This window comes from Austrofundulus limnaeus, unplaced genomic scaffold (assembly GCF_001266775.1).
Source record: "Austrofundulus limnaeus strain Quisiro unplaced genomic scaffold, Austrofundulus_limnaeus-1.0 Scaffold37, whole genome shotgun sequence".
NCBI lineage: Eukaryota > Metazoa > Chordata > Actinopteri > Cyprinodontiformes > Rivulidae > Austrofundulus > Austrofundulus limnaeus.
The window spans coordinates 2,582,225-2,598,426 of record NW_013952439.1 but is presented as its reverse complement, the minus strand read 5'-3'; the positions used below and the strand labels follow the sequence as shown (position 1 = coordinate 2,598,426).

The following is a 16,202-nucleotide window of genomic DNA, read 5'->3' as shown; positions in this document are numbered from 1 at the left end:
ATGGATGGATGGATGGATGTTGTAACTCTAAAGCTGAGTCATCCTTGACTCATACATTAAGCACTAAATGTGAAATATTTTTTTGACGAAAATTAGAGTCAACTTTGTCCTGTTAGCAAAATATCTYTTTAACCAGTGGATTGATTTTAATAAAAATACTCAGAAATTAATCACTGGATGTCCATCCACAAGTGATTACCTTTTGGACACATCGTGATTCAACACAAAAATAACTTTAGCTCAGCCAGTTTTACAGATATTGAGCTTAATTTCAATGTGACAGCAGCTGACAGTCATTTATGCTGCAAGACTTGACCAAAAAAGCCATTAACCTTGTCATWCCTCAAAATAAAGAGGGACTTTTTCTAAGTCTCTGACATGAAAACTTGCAATATTCATCCCTTCAAGGAAAGCAAGGCCTCTAATTGTAAGAGGCTTCAATCAAAGGTTTTCTATAAAAAATACACCCACCAAAGTTGATAAAAAGCAGCTGATGGCTATATTTTTGTCAGAGAAGTGTGAAGCCAAACAAACTGCAGCACAGATTGGAGTGTCACAGCTTTTCAGCGATTGTTGATGATCATTCAGTGCATCCAGGAATAAATCAATGAGTTATTAAACTAAACTGCCAGCGCTGAATCATAACATCAGTGACTCAACAATTTCACCATAAATGTGACTAAATCTGGACTGAACTGTGATTTACACTGTGGTACTTCTTCATTAAAACTAAACTCTCACAAAAACAGAACAATAACTCTGACAGTAATAGGTGCTTTTATTAGCTGGGCCATTATAAAGTGTTTACACAGCTCTTAGTCAGTCCTGAAGTGTGGAAAACTGATTTGGAACAAACTGTATGCCAAACTGAGACTAATTCAAGCTAAATGCTTATCAGCTTTCATGTGATCATATATTAATTTGCGTTCTGAAGTGGATTTGACTTATAAATCTTTGAACCAATGACATATTTCTAATAAGGGGTGATTCGTCAATCATATATCTAGCTCTGCATGCTCGTGTCCTCGAGAGATTTGCAGTAATGATGGTTATGATGATTTGATTTGTTTGATAGATGATCTATTACTTRGGAGGGTTGAAATCTGTCTGCACTGATTCCAAACCTCATGTCATAATTAAACATGCTGTCCGGACAGATTCACGGAAGTGGAGAATATCTAAGACGGAGGAAGCAAACGCCTGCATGTGCATAAKTGACCACTGTAACCAGTTTCTTTAACAGCCATTTGAGTCTTTTTTTTTACCGGCTCTTTTTGGCAAAACCTCAGGCAGTATTCCCACTAGTTTAATTTTACCCTCTCTCTGCAAGTGCCCAAGGCAATAACACAAATCACCTAAACTGTATGGTTTTGTGGCAACTATACACTGCAAAAACTGTCCATCTTACCAAGTTTTAAAATCTTATATCCAGCCAAAAAGTCTTTTTGATCTTGTCTTGAGACTGATTTACTAAACAATAACTGATTGTGTAAGAATAATAATCTTGTTTTCAGATTGTGTAAGATTGTCTGTTTTGTTAGTCTGAAAATTTGACTCAAAGTCACAAATTTCTGCCAATGGAGTAAGAAAATTTTACTTGATAAGATTCTTGAAATACTTGATTTGACTCATTTTTTTCTTATTTAGAGTCTTACCAAGTAAAATTTTCTTACTCCATTGGCAGAAATTTGTGACTTTAATTTGAGTCAAATTTTCAGACTAACAAGACAAATAATCTTACACATTCTGAAAACAAGATTATTATTCTTACACAATCAGTTCTTGTTTAGTAAATCAGTGTCAAACCAAGATCAAAAATACTTTTTGGCTGGATATAAGATTTTAAAACTTGGTAAAATGMACAGTTTTTGCAGTGTAGAATGGATGTGCTTGGTGATACTGCTGGAATCACTCATTTGAGATAAAGTGATAAATCCATATGAGACTCAAAAGCAACATTTATTTAAAAAAAGCCTGCACAATCAGTTAGCTCTTAGAATAAATGTTGGGATGACTGAACTACTATTACACTAAATTTTAGCTCAAAATTGGTACAGTATTCTGAGTTTTAGTCATTTTTGGGTGGATAGTAACTATTTACTCTGTCACATTTACTTGAGTAACCTTTTGGAATTAAAAGTTAGGAGTAAGTTTACCTTACCATACTTTTTTACTTTACTTGAYCAATWTTATTATGAAGTAATGTCACTCTTACTTGAGTAAAATTTCTGAATACACACTGAAAGAAATTGAATGAAGACCAAACATGTTTTAACCAGAAATGCAGCAGAGACACACCTACAGTTCATGTTGAAGTGAGACTTTTTGCTGGTGCACAAGTTTTGTTGTTCAAATGCTATGTTCTGTCTGCTGAGACATTTGGAGGTCAAGTGAAGGTATGGTAAACAGTAYATAGTCACTGGAAGAATTTTACCTAGTTCTAGTTTCATAATGATTGCTTCCTTTGTTGGAATTTGTTATTTTGCACTTATGTTATTTATTTTGATGAATTCTCTTCATTTTAATATAGCACCGCAGTTTACACGACTTTCTAGTTTTTTTCAGTCTTATGATATGATTTTAAAATATTTAATCAGATGTTATAATATCAATACCCAAGTATCATTTTTACTCTTACTTGAGCAATGTTTTAGATGGCTAATTTTTACTTTTACGAAATATGTTGAAGTACTGCTACTTTTAACATGATGATAATGTCACTTAGTTCTAGTAGCTATTTTAAACAGATATAACTCCAAATGATTAGAAGCCTAAAAATTATTCTCAAGAGTTTTTACAAAGTCTGGTTAATGTTTTTGCCAATGCTAACTACCCATAAGACAGGATCTTGATTTTAAGGCTCAAACTGGAGTCAGATAAAAAAATATATTTTTTGGAAAGAAGACCAGTAACTGACAAAATAATGCAGGTGTCTTTGTGTGTGTGTGTGTGTGTGTGTGTAAAATCTGACACATTTGTGAGAAAGTGATGAGTGAAGGTGAACCTGTGTTCACATGTCTGTTTTTGACATCTGTACATGTGGGCTGAATTACAGTTGGGTAGACTGGATAAGTGGCTCAGAGTAGTTCACTGCCAGAGCATATTCATTTCAAAGCCAACTCGGAGGCAGACACCAGGGAAGTGAGAGCAGGGAGGCTTACTGGCTAATCTGGTCAGAGAGCAAGCTGGAAGCAGGACAGAATTTTTAATGTAGGCGGATGTAAAAATAAATAAATAAGTCTAATGGAAAAAAAGAACTAATTAATGACTGCTGTTAAAAACACTTTTCTTTGTGGATGCATGTCTGTAGTGAAAGAAACATGGATAAAGTAAGAACTGAGTGGATTTATGTTTGGGGAGCGATAAACAATGTCGACACAATCTGACCTCCTGCCTGACTCCACAACTTCCCCATGTAATTTCTCGTCTTGGACCCAGTTATAGACTCTTACACTTGGATGTCAAGCATGATCCTTTTGTCCTCTTCCACATGGATGCCCCAGATGCAGTCCTGCCCCTTGTCATAGGCCTCGGGCCAATTAGGAGACAGCACCACACCGGCAGAGTCGGTGATCTCTCCGCTGCACACAGCTGGAACAACCACAGAAAACAAACGGTAAGACATTTTGAGGTACAGGAAAAAAAAAAAAAACAACAACGTTCACACAGCTGTGCAGCATGATATATTAGTACAGGAACTCCTTTTTAACTCAAGTGAATACATTTTAATTTGTTCACTAACTGCCCTAAGTGCTCCGGTTAGAGCTTGTTTGAGACTTGGTTGTCACTTCTGTGTATTTAGATTCATAGAAAGCCACAGACTGGCCATGTAGACTTTTGGTTCTGCACATGCAAAGAAGCCTGATGTAATAAGCAATAAATAAATTAATCACATGATAAATTAAAATAAGTTTGATGATTTTCATTTACCTGCTTGTTTGTCTCCCACTTTTCTACTCCTTAGCACAGGGAGGCGTGAACTCTGGCGTCATGTAATTTGCCAATTGCATGATCTTGTAACCTCTGTAGCCTGATAACCCTCTGAACATTTAGCTGGAGGAGCATCTTTGGTTTTATGACACCTTCTTTCAGCTAGCGACGCCTCAGGAAGCCCTTGGGGCACTGTGGCAAACCTTGGGTTTGCGGAGAAATGATTTTCTTTTTACACTGTGTAAAATTTGTAAACTTGTGCAAACTTTGTAAGCAGCGTGCGGGTGACCGTAATTATTTTCTGAAGCTAGAGGAAGACACATACAGTATAACTTGTGCCGGCTTGGGTAGAGGAGGTGGGAAGTGATTTTATAGCTTCAGCAGCTGTTGTGTTAAGTCTGCACAATATCCGGTCCGGGTCAGTTCATAACTTTTTTTTACGTACATAAATTTCATAAACTTCTGTAAGCTTTGTAATAGTCTCCAAACAATATTATCGTTTATTGTAACAATTTATCATCCAGCAAAATTTGTTGGGTCTTGCATAGAATAAACACTTACTGTATATGACATACACTCAGCAGCCACTTTGTTAAGTACACCTTGCTAGTTAGTACTGGGTTGGACCTTCTTTTGCCTTCAGAACTGCCTTAAAGGCACAGTGTGTAGGATTTTGTCAATTCTTATAGCCGAAATTGAGATAATGACTAATGACAATAATAAAAACATGTCTAATCATTGCAGACAAAGACCTTGTTTTATTATTTTTACCTTATAAAAAGCTGTTTATATCTCCATGGTCGCGGGTCGCCACTACAGGCAGCCGCCATCTTGCACCACCATCTTGTCTACAAAGGCTCAAGAAGGACAAACTGCTGTGGCGGCGTCAAAAACACTTTTAGTTGTAATACTATAAATGTAATATTTGTTGTCTGTCATTGTAGCTGGGATAATTTTACTTATTAAAGCTCATAATCTTACCACTTGAAACATCACTAGCCCTGAAGCTGCTGGTAGACATCYCGGTTGGAATTTTCAAAGGTTTTTGACACCTGAGACACACTGTAGAAACTCATTTGCATTTGGAAGTGGGGGATGGGGGTGGGGGGAGGACCAGGGAGGACCAGGGAGGATGATTCAACCACTCAACCACTAGATGTTGCTGAAAACAACAAATCCTACACACTTTTAATTCTTCGTGGCATAGATTCAAGAAGGTACTGGAAAAATTCCTTATAGAGTCTGGTCCATATTGACATGACAGCATCACACAGTTGCTGCAGATTTGTCGGCTGCACATCCATGATGCAAATCTTCTGTTCCACCACATCCCAAAGGTGCTCTATTGGATTGAAATCTGATGACTTTGGAGGTCATTCGAGTACTAAGAACTCATTGTTGTGTTCAAGAAACTAGTCTGATGATTCAATCTTTATGACATGGTGCATTATCCTGCTGGAAGTAGTCATCAGTAGATGATACACTGTGGTCATAAAAGGATTGCCAAGGTCAGCAACAATGCTCAGGTAGGCTGTGGTGTTGACTCAATGCTCAGTTGGTACTAATGAGCCCAAAGTGTGCCAGGAAAATATCCCTCACACCATTGCACCACCACCACAACCAGCCTGAACCATTGATACAAGGCAGGATGAATCCATGCTTTCATGTTGTTGATGCCAAATTCTGACCCTYCCATCCAAATGTTGCAGCAGAAATAAAGACTCCTCAGACCAGGCAATGTTTTTCCAATCTTCTATTGTTTGGTTTTAATGAGCCTGTATGGATTGTAGCCTCAGTTTCCTGTTCTTAGCTGACAGATGTGGCACCCGGTTTGGTCATCTGCTGCTGTAGCCCATCTGCCTCAAGGTTCAATGTGTTGTGTGTTCAGAGATGCTCTTCTGCAGACCTCGGTTGTAACAAGTGGTTATTTGAGTTATTGTTGCCGTTCTATCAGCTCAAACCAGTCTGGCCATTCTCCTCTGACCTATGGCTTCAACAAGACGTTTGTGCCCACAGAACTGTCGCTCACTGAATATTTTCTCTTTTTCGGATCATTCTCTGTAATCCCTAGAGATGATTGTGGGTGAAAATCCCAGTCGATCAGCAGTTTGAAATACTCAGACCAGCCCTTCTGGCACCAACAACCATGCCACGTTCAAAGGCACTCAAATCACCTTTCTTCCCCATTCTGATGCTTGGATTGAACTGCAGCAGATCTTCTTGGCCATGTCTACATGCCTACATGCATTGAGTTGATGCCATGTGATTGGCTGATTTGTGTTAAGGAGTAGCTAGACAGGTGTGCCAAATAAAGTGGCCGGTGAGTGTGTGTAACCTGTTCTTTTTGTGAAGTCAAGTTCATGGCTTTTAGGAGCTTTGTGATTAGAGTAGGATGCARGGTCGATGCACATTTATTGTACGTTTCTTGTGCCTTGTAAGTACTACACATTTGCTAATTGTGTAGCTCACAAGTCAGAAGTTTATCCAACATTTTGTCTTTGCACAAACTAGGAGGCAAGACCCAGCTTTAGTAACTTTGTACAACTATTGGGAAAGAACTGATCTGTAGCATGTAGCAGATGAAGATGTCTGTTGTCATTTTGCAAATGATTAAATACGATGGACAGTTTTATAGATGACAGAAGCTTAAAGTGGTGCTGACTTTGCTAATACAAGAATACTGATGCCAGAATGGGAGGTGGCAAAGGTACCTGTGGAAACACCCATAGATTGAACAGTAGAAGCTCTTTGGCAAGTTTTACACCTAAATTATACTTATATTTATCAAGTACATTGTACTAATGTTTAGATTTTCCTTTAGTGATTGCCAGGACCCTGTGATCTGGCTGTGAACTATCAGTCCCTGTGACTCATACATGTCCAAAACACACTGGACTGTGAGTGAAGCTAAGGGTTMAAAGACCTGATACACTGGAATGTGCCCGCTTCTTGGTAGGATATTTTTTTGCTAAACTAACAATGAGCCACTTGGTGACCATGACCCCAGAGAGCAAACATTTAATTTTCCCATATCTAGCAGTACAAGCAAGCTTTTCAATTCCACCCTGTGATGGAACGACCACGCAGGCATTAAAGAATCAGAGTGAGGTCAGCATGTTGCGTTTGGGTGCATGTGTATGTGGCAGGAGTGCGATAGAGAAGAAAAGCTTTAGCAGGCTGTTATTAAATATTGTGCATAGCCTGTGCACTGTGCCGTGCTCGACTGAGGGCAGCTATTGTGCGCCTTTCATCTTAAGCGCTTCTAAAATCTGCCCTGTAAGCACATATATCAAAGTAAATCATTGCTATAATTTTAGGGGAAAATTTATCACGGATCAGAGGAAAGCTGCTTATGAAGATACGGTTAACTGCTGGTGGTATTTAATATGTGAACAAAAGACTTTGCTACCTCCTGAAGTGATCAAGCAGACACAATGAAAGCCTTGGGTTCTTAGGTCAGTCAGATTTGAATGAATTCTTTACTGGAAGCTTGTTTTTTTCAAGACTTAATGCCCCATAAGTTTACTTAAGCAGATGAGATGTGTTGACTTACCTCTACAGGCTGGCTCTGTCTCATTCCACTGTGGATTTTGTGAATCTACGCATTCAATCACTACAGAGCCTTGCTCCAGTGTGTAGCCCGGGTCACACGAGAATTCAACCACTGCACCCATACTATAGGTGGAGTCACTGCTGCTGAAGTTGCCGTATTTCACAAAGGGTTCATAGCACACTCCTTTTGCAAAGGCTGTAGACCAAAGTGAACAAACAAAAACGTTAATTCAAAGAAGTTGACAAGGTACTATCAGACAATTTTACAATCCACATTCTCTGCCTGCCTTCGTATCTGATGGCTGCACCAGTGGAGGTCATCGTCCCGTCCGTGGTGAACTCTACGAACAGATATCGCCCGGTACTGAGCACACCTTCGTTTGGRAGGTATTCAACCTCGTAGGAGTCATACACAGGAGGAGAGTCTATGTTGTTGCCATTTTTTATCAACAATCTAAAAAAAAGAAGAGAAGTAACATAAATGAGAATGAACAATAAGGGAGGAATAAAAAAGTTAACAAGCTGCCTGAAAACAATTCTTCCATTCTTCCTTCCAGCTGAAGCTGTAAAAAAAATTGTTATAGTTTGAAACCACTCCCCTGACATGGATAGCTATGCATGACAATAACCAGGTGTGTCAGCAAATTCAATGGAATCTCTAGTTGCTTGTTGCTCAATTCATGTGATTTACAGAATACTCCTAACACTGTATTTTGCTATGACTTTTATTTATTTATTTATTTATTTATTTATTTATTTATTTATTTATTTATTTATTTATTTATTTATTTATTTATTTATTTATTTATTTATTTATTTATGCATTTACATTCAAAAGATTTTGGTTATCAATTTACACTTGAGGGGTAATCACATGAATAATGGTATTCAGACAGTGAGTTTAACGCATGAAACAATTAGAGATTAGTTGAAGATTCACACATTCCAACACTCACTAACTGTAAGATCAGTTTTGCTCTCAGTGTACAAATCAACCATAAACACTCGCAGGAAAAGTGAAAAAAAAAAAAACATTGGGCTCTGAGTTTAAAGGATCACAATAACACCTTGCAGTTGACAGGAAGTGAACTTTCTGTCCTTGAAGTTGATGTGTTAGAAGCAGACAAAAGGGGGGCAGGCTGGTGGAATTAAGTGACTTTGACAAAAGCCAAATTATGACGCTATAAGTCTGGGTCATAGTGTCTCCACAACTGCTGCTTARTGTGGGATGTTCCCTCAGTCTGCAGGGGTTAGGACCCTTCCAAGAGGGTTTCAAAAAGGAAAACTGATTAATGGGTAACAGGGTCATGAGTGGCCAAGGCCCATTGACACACTTGGAGAACAAAAGCTGGCTAGTGTTGTCTGATCGAATGGAAGGGCTCAAATAGCTGAAAAAACGTTAACACCAGTTTAGATACTGAGTTGTCAGGAATCACAGTGTATCATAGTTTGTATTGGGTATGCTCTGTGTCAGCTGAAGTGGATAGGATGTCTGACCTATGGATCACAGAGAAGTAGAAGAAGGTCTGGTCTGATAACTCAGACTCTTGACATACAGTGAGACACTTTTGATGAAGTCCTGGAAATATCGGTGTTGCTATTCATGTAAATATGTATTATCTATCATTCACTTAATCATGCAAAATTCCTTTTTTTTAGCTCTTGAATACATTTTGTTGTGCATCGAAGTTTGTAGGAATGCAGAAAAGTCCAATTTAGTTAAATTGTCCCAGTGCTACGTAGATGTCTTTATAGTCTGTTTGGGTCATATCTTTCTCTTTTCCCAATTCATTTTTGTTTTAACAATATCTTCATAGTGTTTGTTGTGGAACAGGGTGGAGTGGACAGTGATTATTGGGAGGGAGGCYGGGTGTGAAGTGCCTTGTTTGTATTTAAAGAGACAGCACCAAAATTTGTTGCTCTCAAACATGCCTCAAAACAGGGGTGAAAAGGGGGCCTGCGGAGCTATAATAATAAGGAATTCAGACCAAAGCTTTGCAGTTCCACTTTATACAGACCCCAACTGATTTATTTAAATGTGAGAAGGAAGGATTTAAAAGAATGACATGTCTCCTTTAAAAATATATATTTTATGTAATGCATATCTTTGTTGTAACAATATTCCTACAATGGTAGCACCTTCCAGGAAAATGCTAATGTCTACTAAATTTGTGTTGGTCTTGACCCTGCTCATTTAATTAGGTCAAAATTAACTTTATTTGTTTAAACTGAGGTAATTCAAATACAGCAGTTATATCAAAACAAGTGATATGTTCATAACTTTCCATAGTAACCTATTTTTTTAAAAATCTGAATTATCTTTAAAGTATTTTCTATTTACCACCAGGTGTCAGAAACCACAGCACACATCGTTGTACACATACATGCCTTTAAAAGTCAAAGCTGTTTTAGTCACAAAAGTAACAATTCAACAATAACAGGTGGTCGTAATGTTGTGGCTGATGGGTGAACCTTTATGTCATGCCTTGACTACCTGTCATCATCTTCCGCCAAAGCAACCTTCTCAAAGTGAATGTGAAGTCGGTGGCCTTCGGGGGCTTCCAGCACCCAGTGGCACGTCAGATTGTTGCTGTAATTGCCGGGGAAACCAGGAGAGACAATACGACCGGTTGTGGCATTTTTTATCATCCCTCCACAGGACGCTAAGTGAGAAGAAACAGCGAAGGAAAAGAAAGAGGATAAAGAGTTAGAAGGGAAAACTAGATGAGGGTAGGAAAAAAAGAAAAACATAATGAAATTGTGGAAGCGGGGTTTTAGAGGAAAGTTCCTGTCTGTGCACAGATTGTATCGATCTCCAGTGGACTGTAGCCTGACAACACTAGGCGGCTCTCCGAGGTCTCAGAGTGTCTGATACTTAGAGAAAAGCATGCCAAAATGGCAGCAGTAACACTATCATTTGAGAGCAGCTGCAGGCAGGCAGAGTGAAAGGCCGGAACAGTCAGATGAGCCTTCAACAGCAGGAGACAGACAGACGTGTTATAATAAAGACAGCCACGTCCAATGGCTTTGTTTTGCCTCATCTCGAAAGAATAGCTCTCTGTGCACAGTCAGCCTCTCAAATCAACTCGGCAGGAGACCAGCTCGAGAAAGCTTTCGTTAATCAAAATTACCTGTTTTCTCCAAGAAACCTGGTGAGAAAATGATTTGCTCCACTTATTTCCTTGGGCTCCTAAATGATTTATTTTGCTCATAATTTTAATTGCTTAAAGTGTTTCAAATATTCCTCACATTATCATGAAATATTTAGTCAAATTAAGAGCAGATTGAATTGTGTTTGCTAATTAATTGTTCCCATTCAGAAGGTCATGTCTAATAAAAAGTAAATCACACAAATATTTCTAAATAACCTCTAGTTACATATAATTTCTAGCACATTCACATTTTAATGTGTTATCTTTTTAGTTWAAAAAACACATTTATCAAAAACACATGCCTTACCGACACATCTGGGCTCTTTCCCGCTCCAGTAAGGCGTGGTTGCATTGCGACACGTGAGCATTTTAGGACCTTGCAGCTTGTACCCAGTGAAACATCTGAAGAAGGCTTCTCCGCCAGCATGAAGATGTGTTACAGAAACTTCTCCGCCAGCCGGCTCTTTGGGAAACGCACAGCTGAGCACAAAAGCTGTGAATAAGAAAATCAGAAATTGAAAGAAACYAGGGGAAAAAAGCTACTTTAATAAAGAAAAGCTCTGAATTGGTCAACCAGTTATAACACAAAATGGCAAAAAAAACATAAATGAGAAAGAAAATCTATTATAAAAAAAGACAACAGATCGGGATGAGATTAAAAAAAAGAAAATTGATAAATAGATATGGGATTGTTTATCATTTCTATAGAGAAACATAAAAGCCACAAAAGAAGCACAAATTACTGCAAATAAAGAAACTAAAATCATTCTTTACATTAAATAAGCACAAACAAAAAAATGAAAAGCAAATAAAGAAATTGCATGTCATGCAAAAATGCAGTGTGAATTCCTAAATGCTGAAAGATTTTTTGATGAAAGCTGCTGAAGTGGAGCTGAAAAGTTTAATAGCAAAACTGTTAATGTGAGCTGACTCTAGCAAAAAGTAGCTAAGTAGCAGAAACAAGTTAAAATTGACAGATTGATTGATTTTTTTATTAGCAAAAAAAAAAGAAGTACAAAAAATTACAATTTGTTTTAAAATAGCTAAAAAAGCAAAAACTGTCCTAAAATAGCAAACAAAATGTATCTGACATAGCTCAAATTAGCATAAAGAAGCAGAAAGTGAACATGTATGATGAATTAAGCAGTAAGAAGCTGAAATATCACAAAAAGTGTGGCTTTAGCTAAAAACAACTCAAATTAGCTGAAATTAGCTAAAAACACAGAAAACTGCTGAAATTTGCAGAAAGCAGCTGAAAGAAGCATAAAAAGCTAAAAGTAGCAAAAGAAGCACAACAAAGTTTAAAAACTGTATCTAAAAAATGCTGAAAAAAAGATAAAATCAACTTAATAGAAGCCAATGAATTTGCACAAAGAAGTTGAGAAAAGCAGAATAATTCCATTATTTTTTTTTACAAGACAAAAAAGAAGTCAGAAAAAGCTACATACATCTCAAAATGTATAAATTGCTGAAATACCAAACACCATTGCCAGAATTTCCTGAAGGAGCTAAATGTTTTGGCTGATAAATTGTTGAAATAGAACAAGCATTGCGGCATAAGACACAAGTCAAAATAGGTTTAAAAATGGTGCTTGATAAGCATTCACACAATAAGAAAAAGGTCAATTTAAATATGCTGTTATATTTATTTGATCCCAAAGTTAAATGGATTTTTTCCTCACTCTTTTATTTTCAGAATGTCTTGTTATGCAAGTTCGAAGTTACCTAAAGAAAAAAAATCATGTTTGTATTAATTTTGTCTCATTTTATTGGTTTTGCTTGTCCTGTTAAGATATTTTATCTGCACCTAGAGAAAGAAAACTGACAGGGCATTTGTGCTAAATAATTCAGTGCACGTATGCAATGTTCAATAGCCTGATAAGAAGCAGTACAACCTATTACAGCTCAAATCAGGGGATTAACTGCATGTTCTGAAGATGAAACACTTTATAAAGCGAGCAGTCAGGTAATTTTTGAATTGATYTTTTAGATATATAAATTGCCAGGGATTGATGATTTATTAGTCATGAGAAAAAGTCAAATTTTTGCCAAGATTAGCTGCAGTTTTAACTGGCTGCAGAACACAATCCACTGTGCCCTGACTTGTGCTGTTTATTTCATTGGCAGTGTTTTTTTRCTCTCCTCCGAATCACTGCTTAAAACCAGCAAATATTTGGTAATAATGGGATAGGGGTGGGAAATAGTTTTTCTATTATTTTTTACAAACAAATAAAATACACTGTTTCAGCTCTGCCTCTCTCAAACACACACATGCATGCCATTAGAGCTGGTTTACAACCAACCTCAAACTATTTTTCTAGTCTCTATATGCTAATTATTGTTTACTAATACATAAAATATGCAAATTTACAAAGACGTGTTTGGAGAAATATGGTAATTASCAGAGCTGTGTGATCCATGCTACTGCAAGTAGGCTGACAAATGGAAGTATTGCTGATAAACTCGACATCACAGTGGGTCTGTAGCGTGATAGTGGAGYAAGAATAGCCTTTGCAGTGGCTGTCAAAGAGTCATGATTGCTGTAGGGTAAGATCAATGTTCCTGGAGTTGCTTTGCATTGTTGTCCTGTCGCTASTTTTAAATAAATGGTGTAGAATGAGAGGGAGTTAGCATAGATAATGAAGTAAGCTAAGCAAGTCTTTAATGGAAGCTATTAAACAACCTTCTCCTCCTGTCTAATAACCACACGGTTCTACCTCATTAGTGTAGGCACTTTAACGACTAGAGTAAAACTTTTAAACTTCTTGAAATGCGAGAACAACAGAAATAGCAGCTTAATTGGTCTCACCAAGGCATGTGCTACAAAAACACAGAGATTGTGAAGCATCCATAAAACAGACACCCTTTTAAAAGGCTGTGATGTAAAATCTACTTTGACCTTTAACTTTAACCTGACCAGACTAACCTGGTCCAACTTTATCTTGTAAGAAAAGTTTATCAAGGATGCATTGGTAATAATGCRAAGAGCACAGCTTCTGAGGACCTTGCCTTTGCTGAACCAGGAGAAATATTGTACACAGAAGATGCAAGTCCGTGCAAATGAGGCTAATGATTTTGCTGAAGGGGAATCACTGCTCGGTTGCTCATTTCTGTCAATATTTGGTCAGTTTTTGATGAACGAACAATAAATTTGACCTGCTTTAGTTCAAACTTAGAGCCCCAAGTTGTGTAAAGATTTTTTTTTTATTTATGAACTGATTTATGACAGACTATCAACCTAAGCTTGTCTGTGGTGGCCTGGGACTCCAAGTTAGTGGTTAAATTGACCAAATTGGTAACAATTGGTTGGATGTGTTGCACTGAATCTGCTAACTGGCTTCTGACATATTTGGKCATTTTACYMTTGTTACAATTAGCCCTACCCYGGTTGGCCTGGTGTTGGTTCTGAGTCTTTTGATTGGGTGATCTCACSCACTTTCAGCTRTGTCTTTAGAACCTATTTAGGTTTCAAGTGAACTGAGTAGAGCTGGAGATTCAACATCAGTGTCAGCAGACCACTGATTGGCCCGAATGCTAAGTCAATATGAGCATATCCTTAYGAATCAAACTGACCTTTTCAAAACCTACCAACTGCTTTAAAAAATTGTAATACATCCATTAAAACGGCAACACTGTGGCATAATGAAGATGTGAAGCTGTTTCTTTGATTTTTGGTTGATGACAGAATTCAGACATAGCTAAACCAAATGAACTTGATTTACAAGCTCCGACCAGCAAAAGAACAAGATGGTCTCAACTCAGCTATGGCAATATTGGAAACAGTATCAGCAGCTGTGACAGCCAGCCTACACCAAGGCAAAACCTGGTTATATTGTAACTACTGTGTATGACTGAATCAGGTTGAATTAGGGCAAAGCAAGTTATGCTGTCTGGACAAAGTAAAAATGGCTGAAGAGAACTTATAGTTGGCACTTTGATACGACTGCTGTCTGACTTGAGATTGGATGATGCAACTTAAAAAAAATTAATTCAAAAGAGACAACAAGGGAGTTTTGGTTGGTAAGCTGAGTTACATTTATTCTGCAGTTCAGTCTGTAGCCTCCTGGTATCCTCAGTTGRTCTTATTCTAGGTCCTCATAGACCACCTGCTCTGAATCTGTAATCAGCTCACCTGTTGCCACTAACTCATCGCCCATCTCAGTCTTTTATACTCTACTCTACCTTTTTTTACTTTTATTATCAAGTCATCTTGGTAATTTCTGTTCGTAATATTCATTTTTTCTCCTTTGTTTAAAAAGACTGAAAATACTTGACACAGAACCTGCCTACAGCTTGTCTGCAAGTGTTCATTCGGCTACAGTATTAAGTTTTCCACAAAACATAAAATGAAATGAAATGAAATAAAATAAAATAAACATATCATATACATTTATAATTGATACTCTGTGATGAAATTATGTTGCATGTAAAGAATGCTGGGCAACTGAAGGTTAAAGTAAACAAAAAGGAAAAAAAAAGAAACATTCTTGCAGATTTTGAAAGGCTTTCATTTTAATCATTTGTTGATGAAAAACAACAGGTTGTGGCTATTTCCTATTACCTTGAGTCTAATTTATCTATCGAGTAACTTCATTCTATAAGATTTTGGACTTGAACATGGAGGAAAACAAACACAAAAGCGTAACGACCATAAAGATTTGTGAAACTACCGACTTGTGTGCTTTATTTGCACAAACCACTGGTTTCCATCGTTCTGAAACAAGCTCTTGCTTTGCCGTAAATCAACGAGCCACGGGGACGAAGCACACTGCCCTTGGGTCATCCATTTCATTCATAGTTTATCACTAGCTCCAATGAACCTAGTTATTGCCATTATCATAGCAGCATTTAAATCCCTATTGAGCATACAATGGGGGAGCTGGAGGCAAAAATTGCAGAGCCAATTCCTAAAGTATTAAATTACGTGCTGCTWCCATTCCGGTGGATGTGGAGCTGGGCCATAAAGCCTGATTGTTTTGCCATTAGAAATAATAGATCCACAGTGCAGACAGGCAGGAAGATTAGCTGGTACTGTAGAGCCCCAGGAAACAGATGTGGAGCGTATGTCTTTTGTTGCTTTCTTGTCGACGAGTTGAAGAGCGGAAACAGACACACAGATAAGACTGAGGTACAAACTCTGCAGCTCAACAAGTAGAAACGGGTATTTTAGACCAAATAGGAGATTTTTCAGAGAGTTTAGCGTAAAATGAAATAACACATATAGCTTTTCATGTACAACATGAAATGACAATAAAAACTGAAAACATGCAACAATGATTTTGTTTTATTCAAAAACTGGCACCCAACTTAGTGTAGAGATATYGTGTACTWTAACAARGAAATATTAAAACAAACAAACAAACAAACAAAAAAAACTGTAAAAAATATAAGCTGGGCTTTAAATAAAACATTTTAACCACATTTAACAGCTTTTAATATATTTTGTCAGAACAAATAATTATAAAGCATGTCAGTTTAGACTAAATGTATTAATATAAATTAATATACATATGTACTTCACAAACTTTCATATTGAATATCATTTCAGACACAACTAAAGTTTGCATG

The 16,202-nt window shown here is 37.3% G+C and overlaps 1 protein-coding gene across 2 annotated transcripts in view; it reads right to left on the bottom strand.

Moving 5' to 3' along the window:
* The window catches only part of LOC106516448 (seizure protein 6 homolog), a 126,172-nt gene that overhangs the window by 13,052 nt on the left and 96,918 nt on the right, over positions 1–16,202 (bottom strand). For both annotated transcript variants that reach the window (XM_014006819.1, XM_014006820.1), the window contains exons 5-9: positions 10,942–11,127; positions 9,977–10,145; positions 7,770–7,936; positions 7,484–7,678; positions 3,453–3,591 (exon numbers count right to left, since the gene is read on the bottom strand). In XM_014006819.1, coding sequence (XP_013862273.1) covers positions 3,453–3,591; positions 7,484–7,678; positions 7,770–7,936; positions 9,977–10,145; positions 10,942–11,127 — 856 coding nt within the window. The remainder of the gene's footprint in view (positions 1–3,452; positions 3,592–7,483; positions 7,679–7,769; positions 7,937–9,976; positions 10,146–10,941; positions 11,128–16,202) is intronic.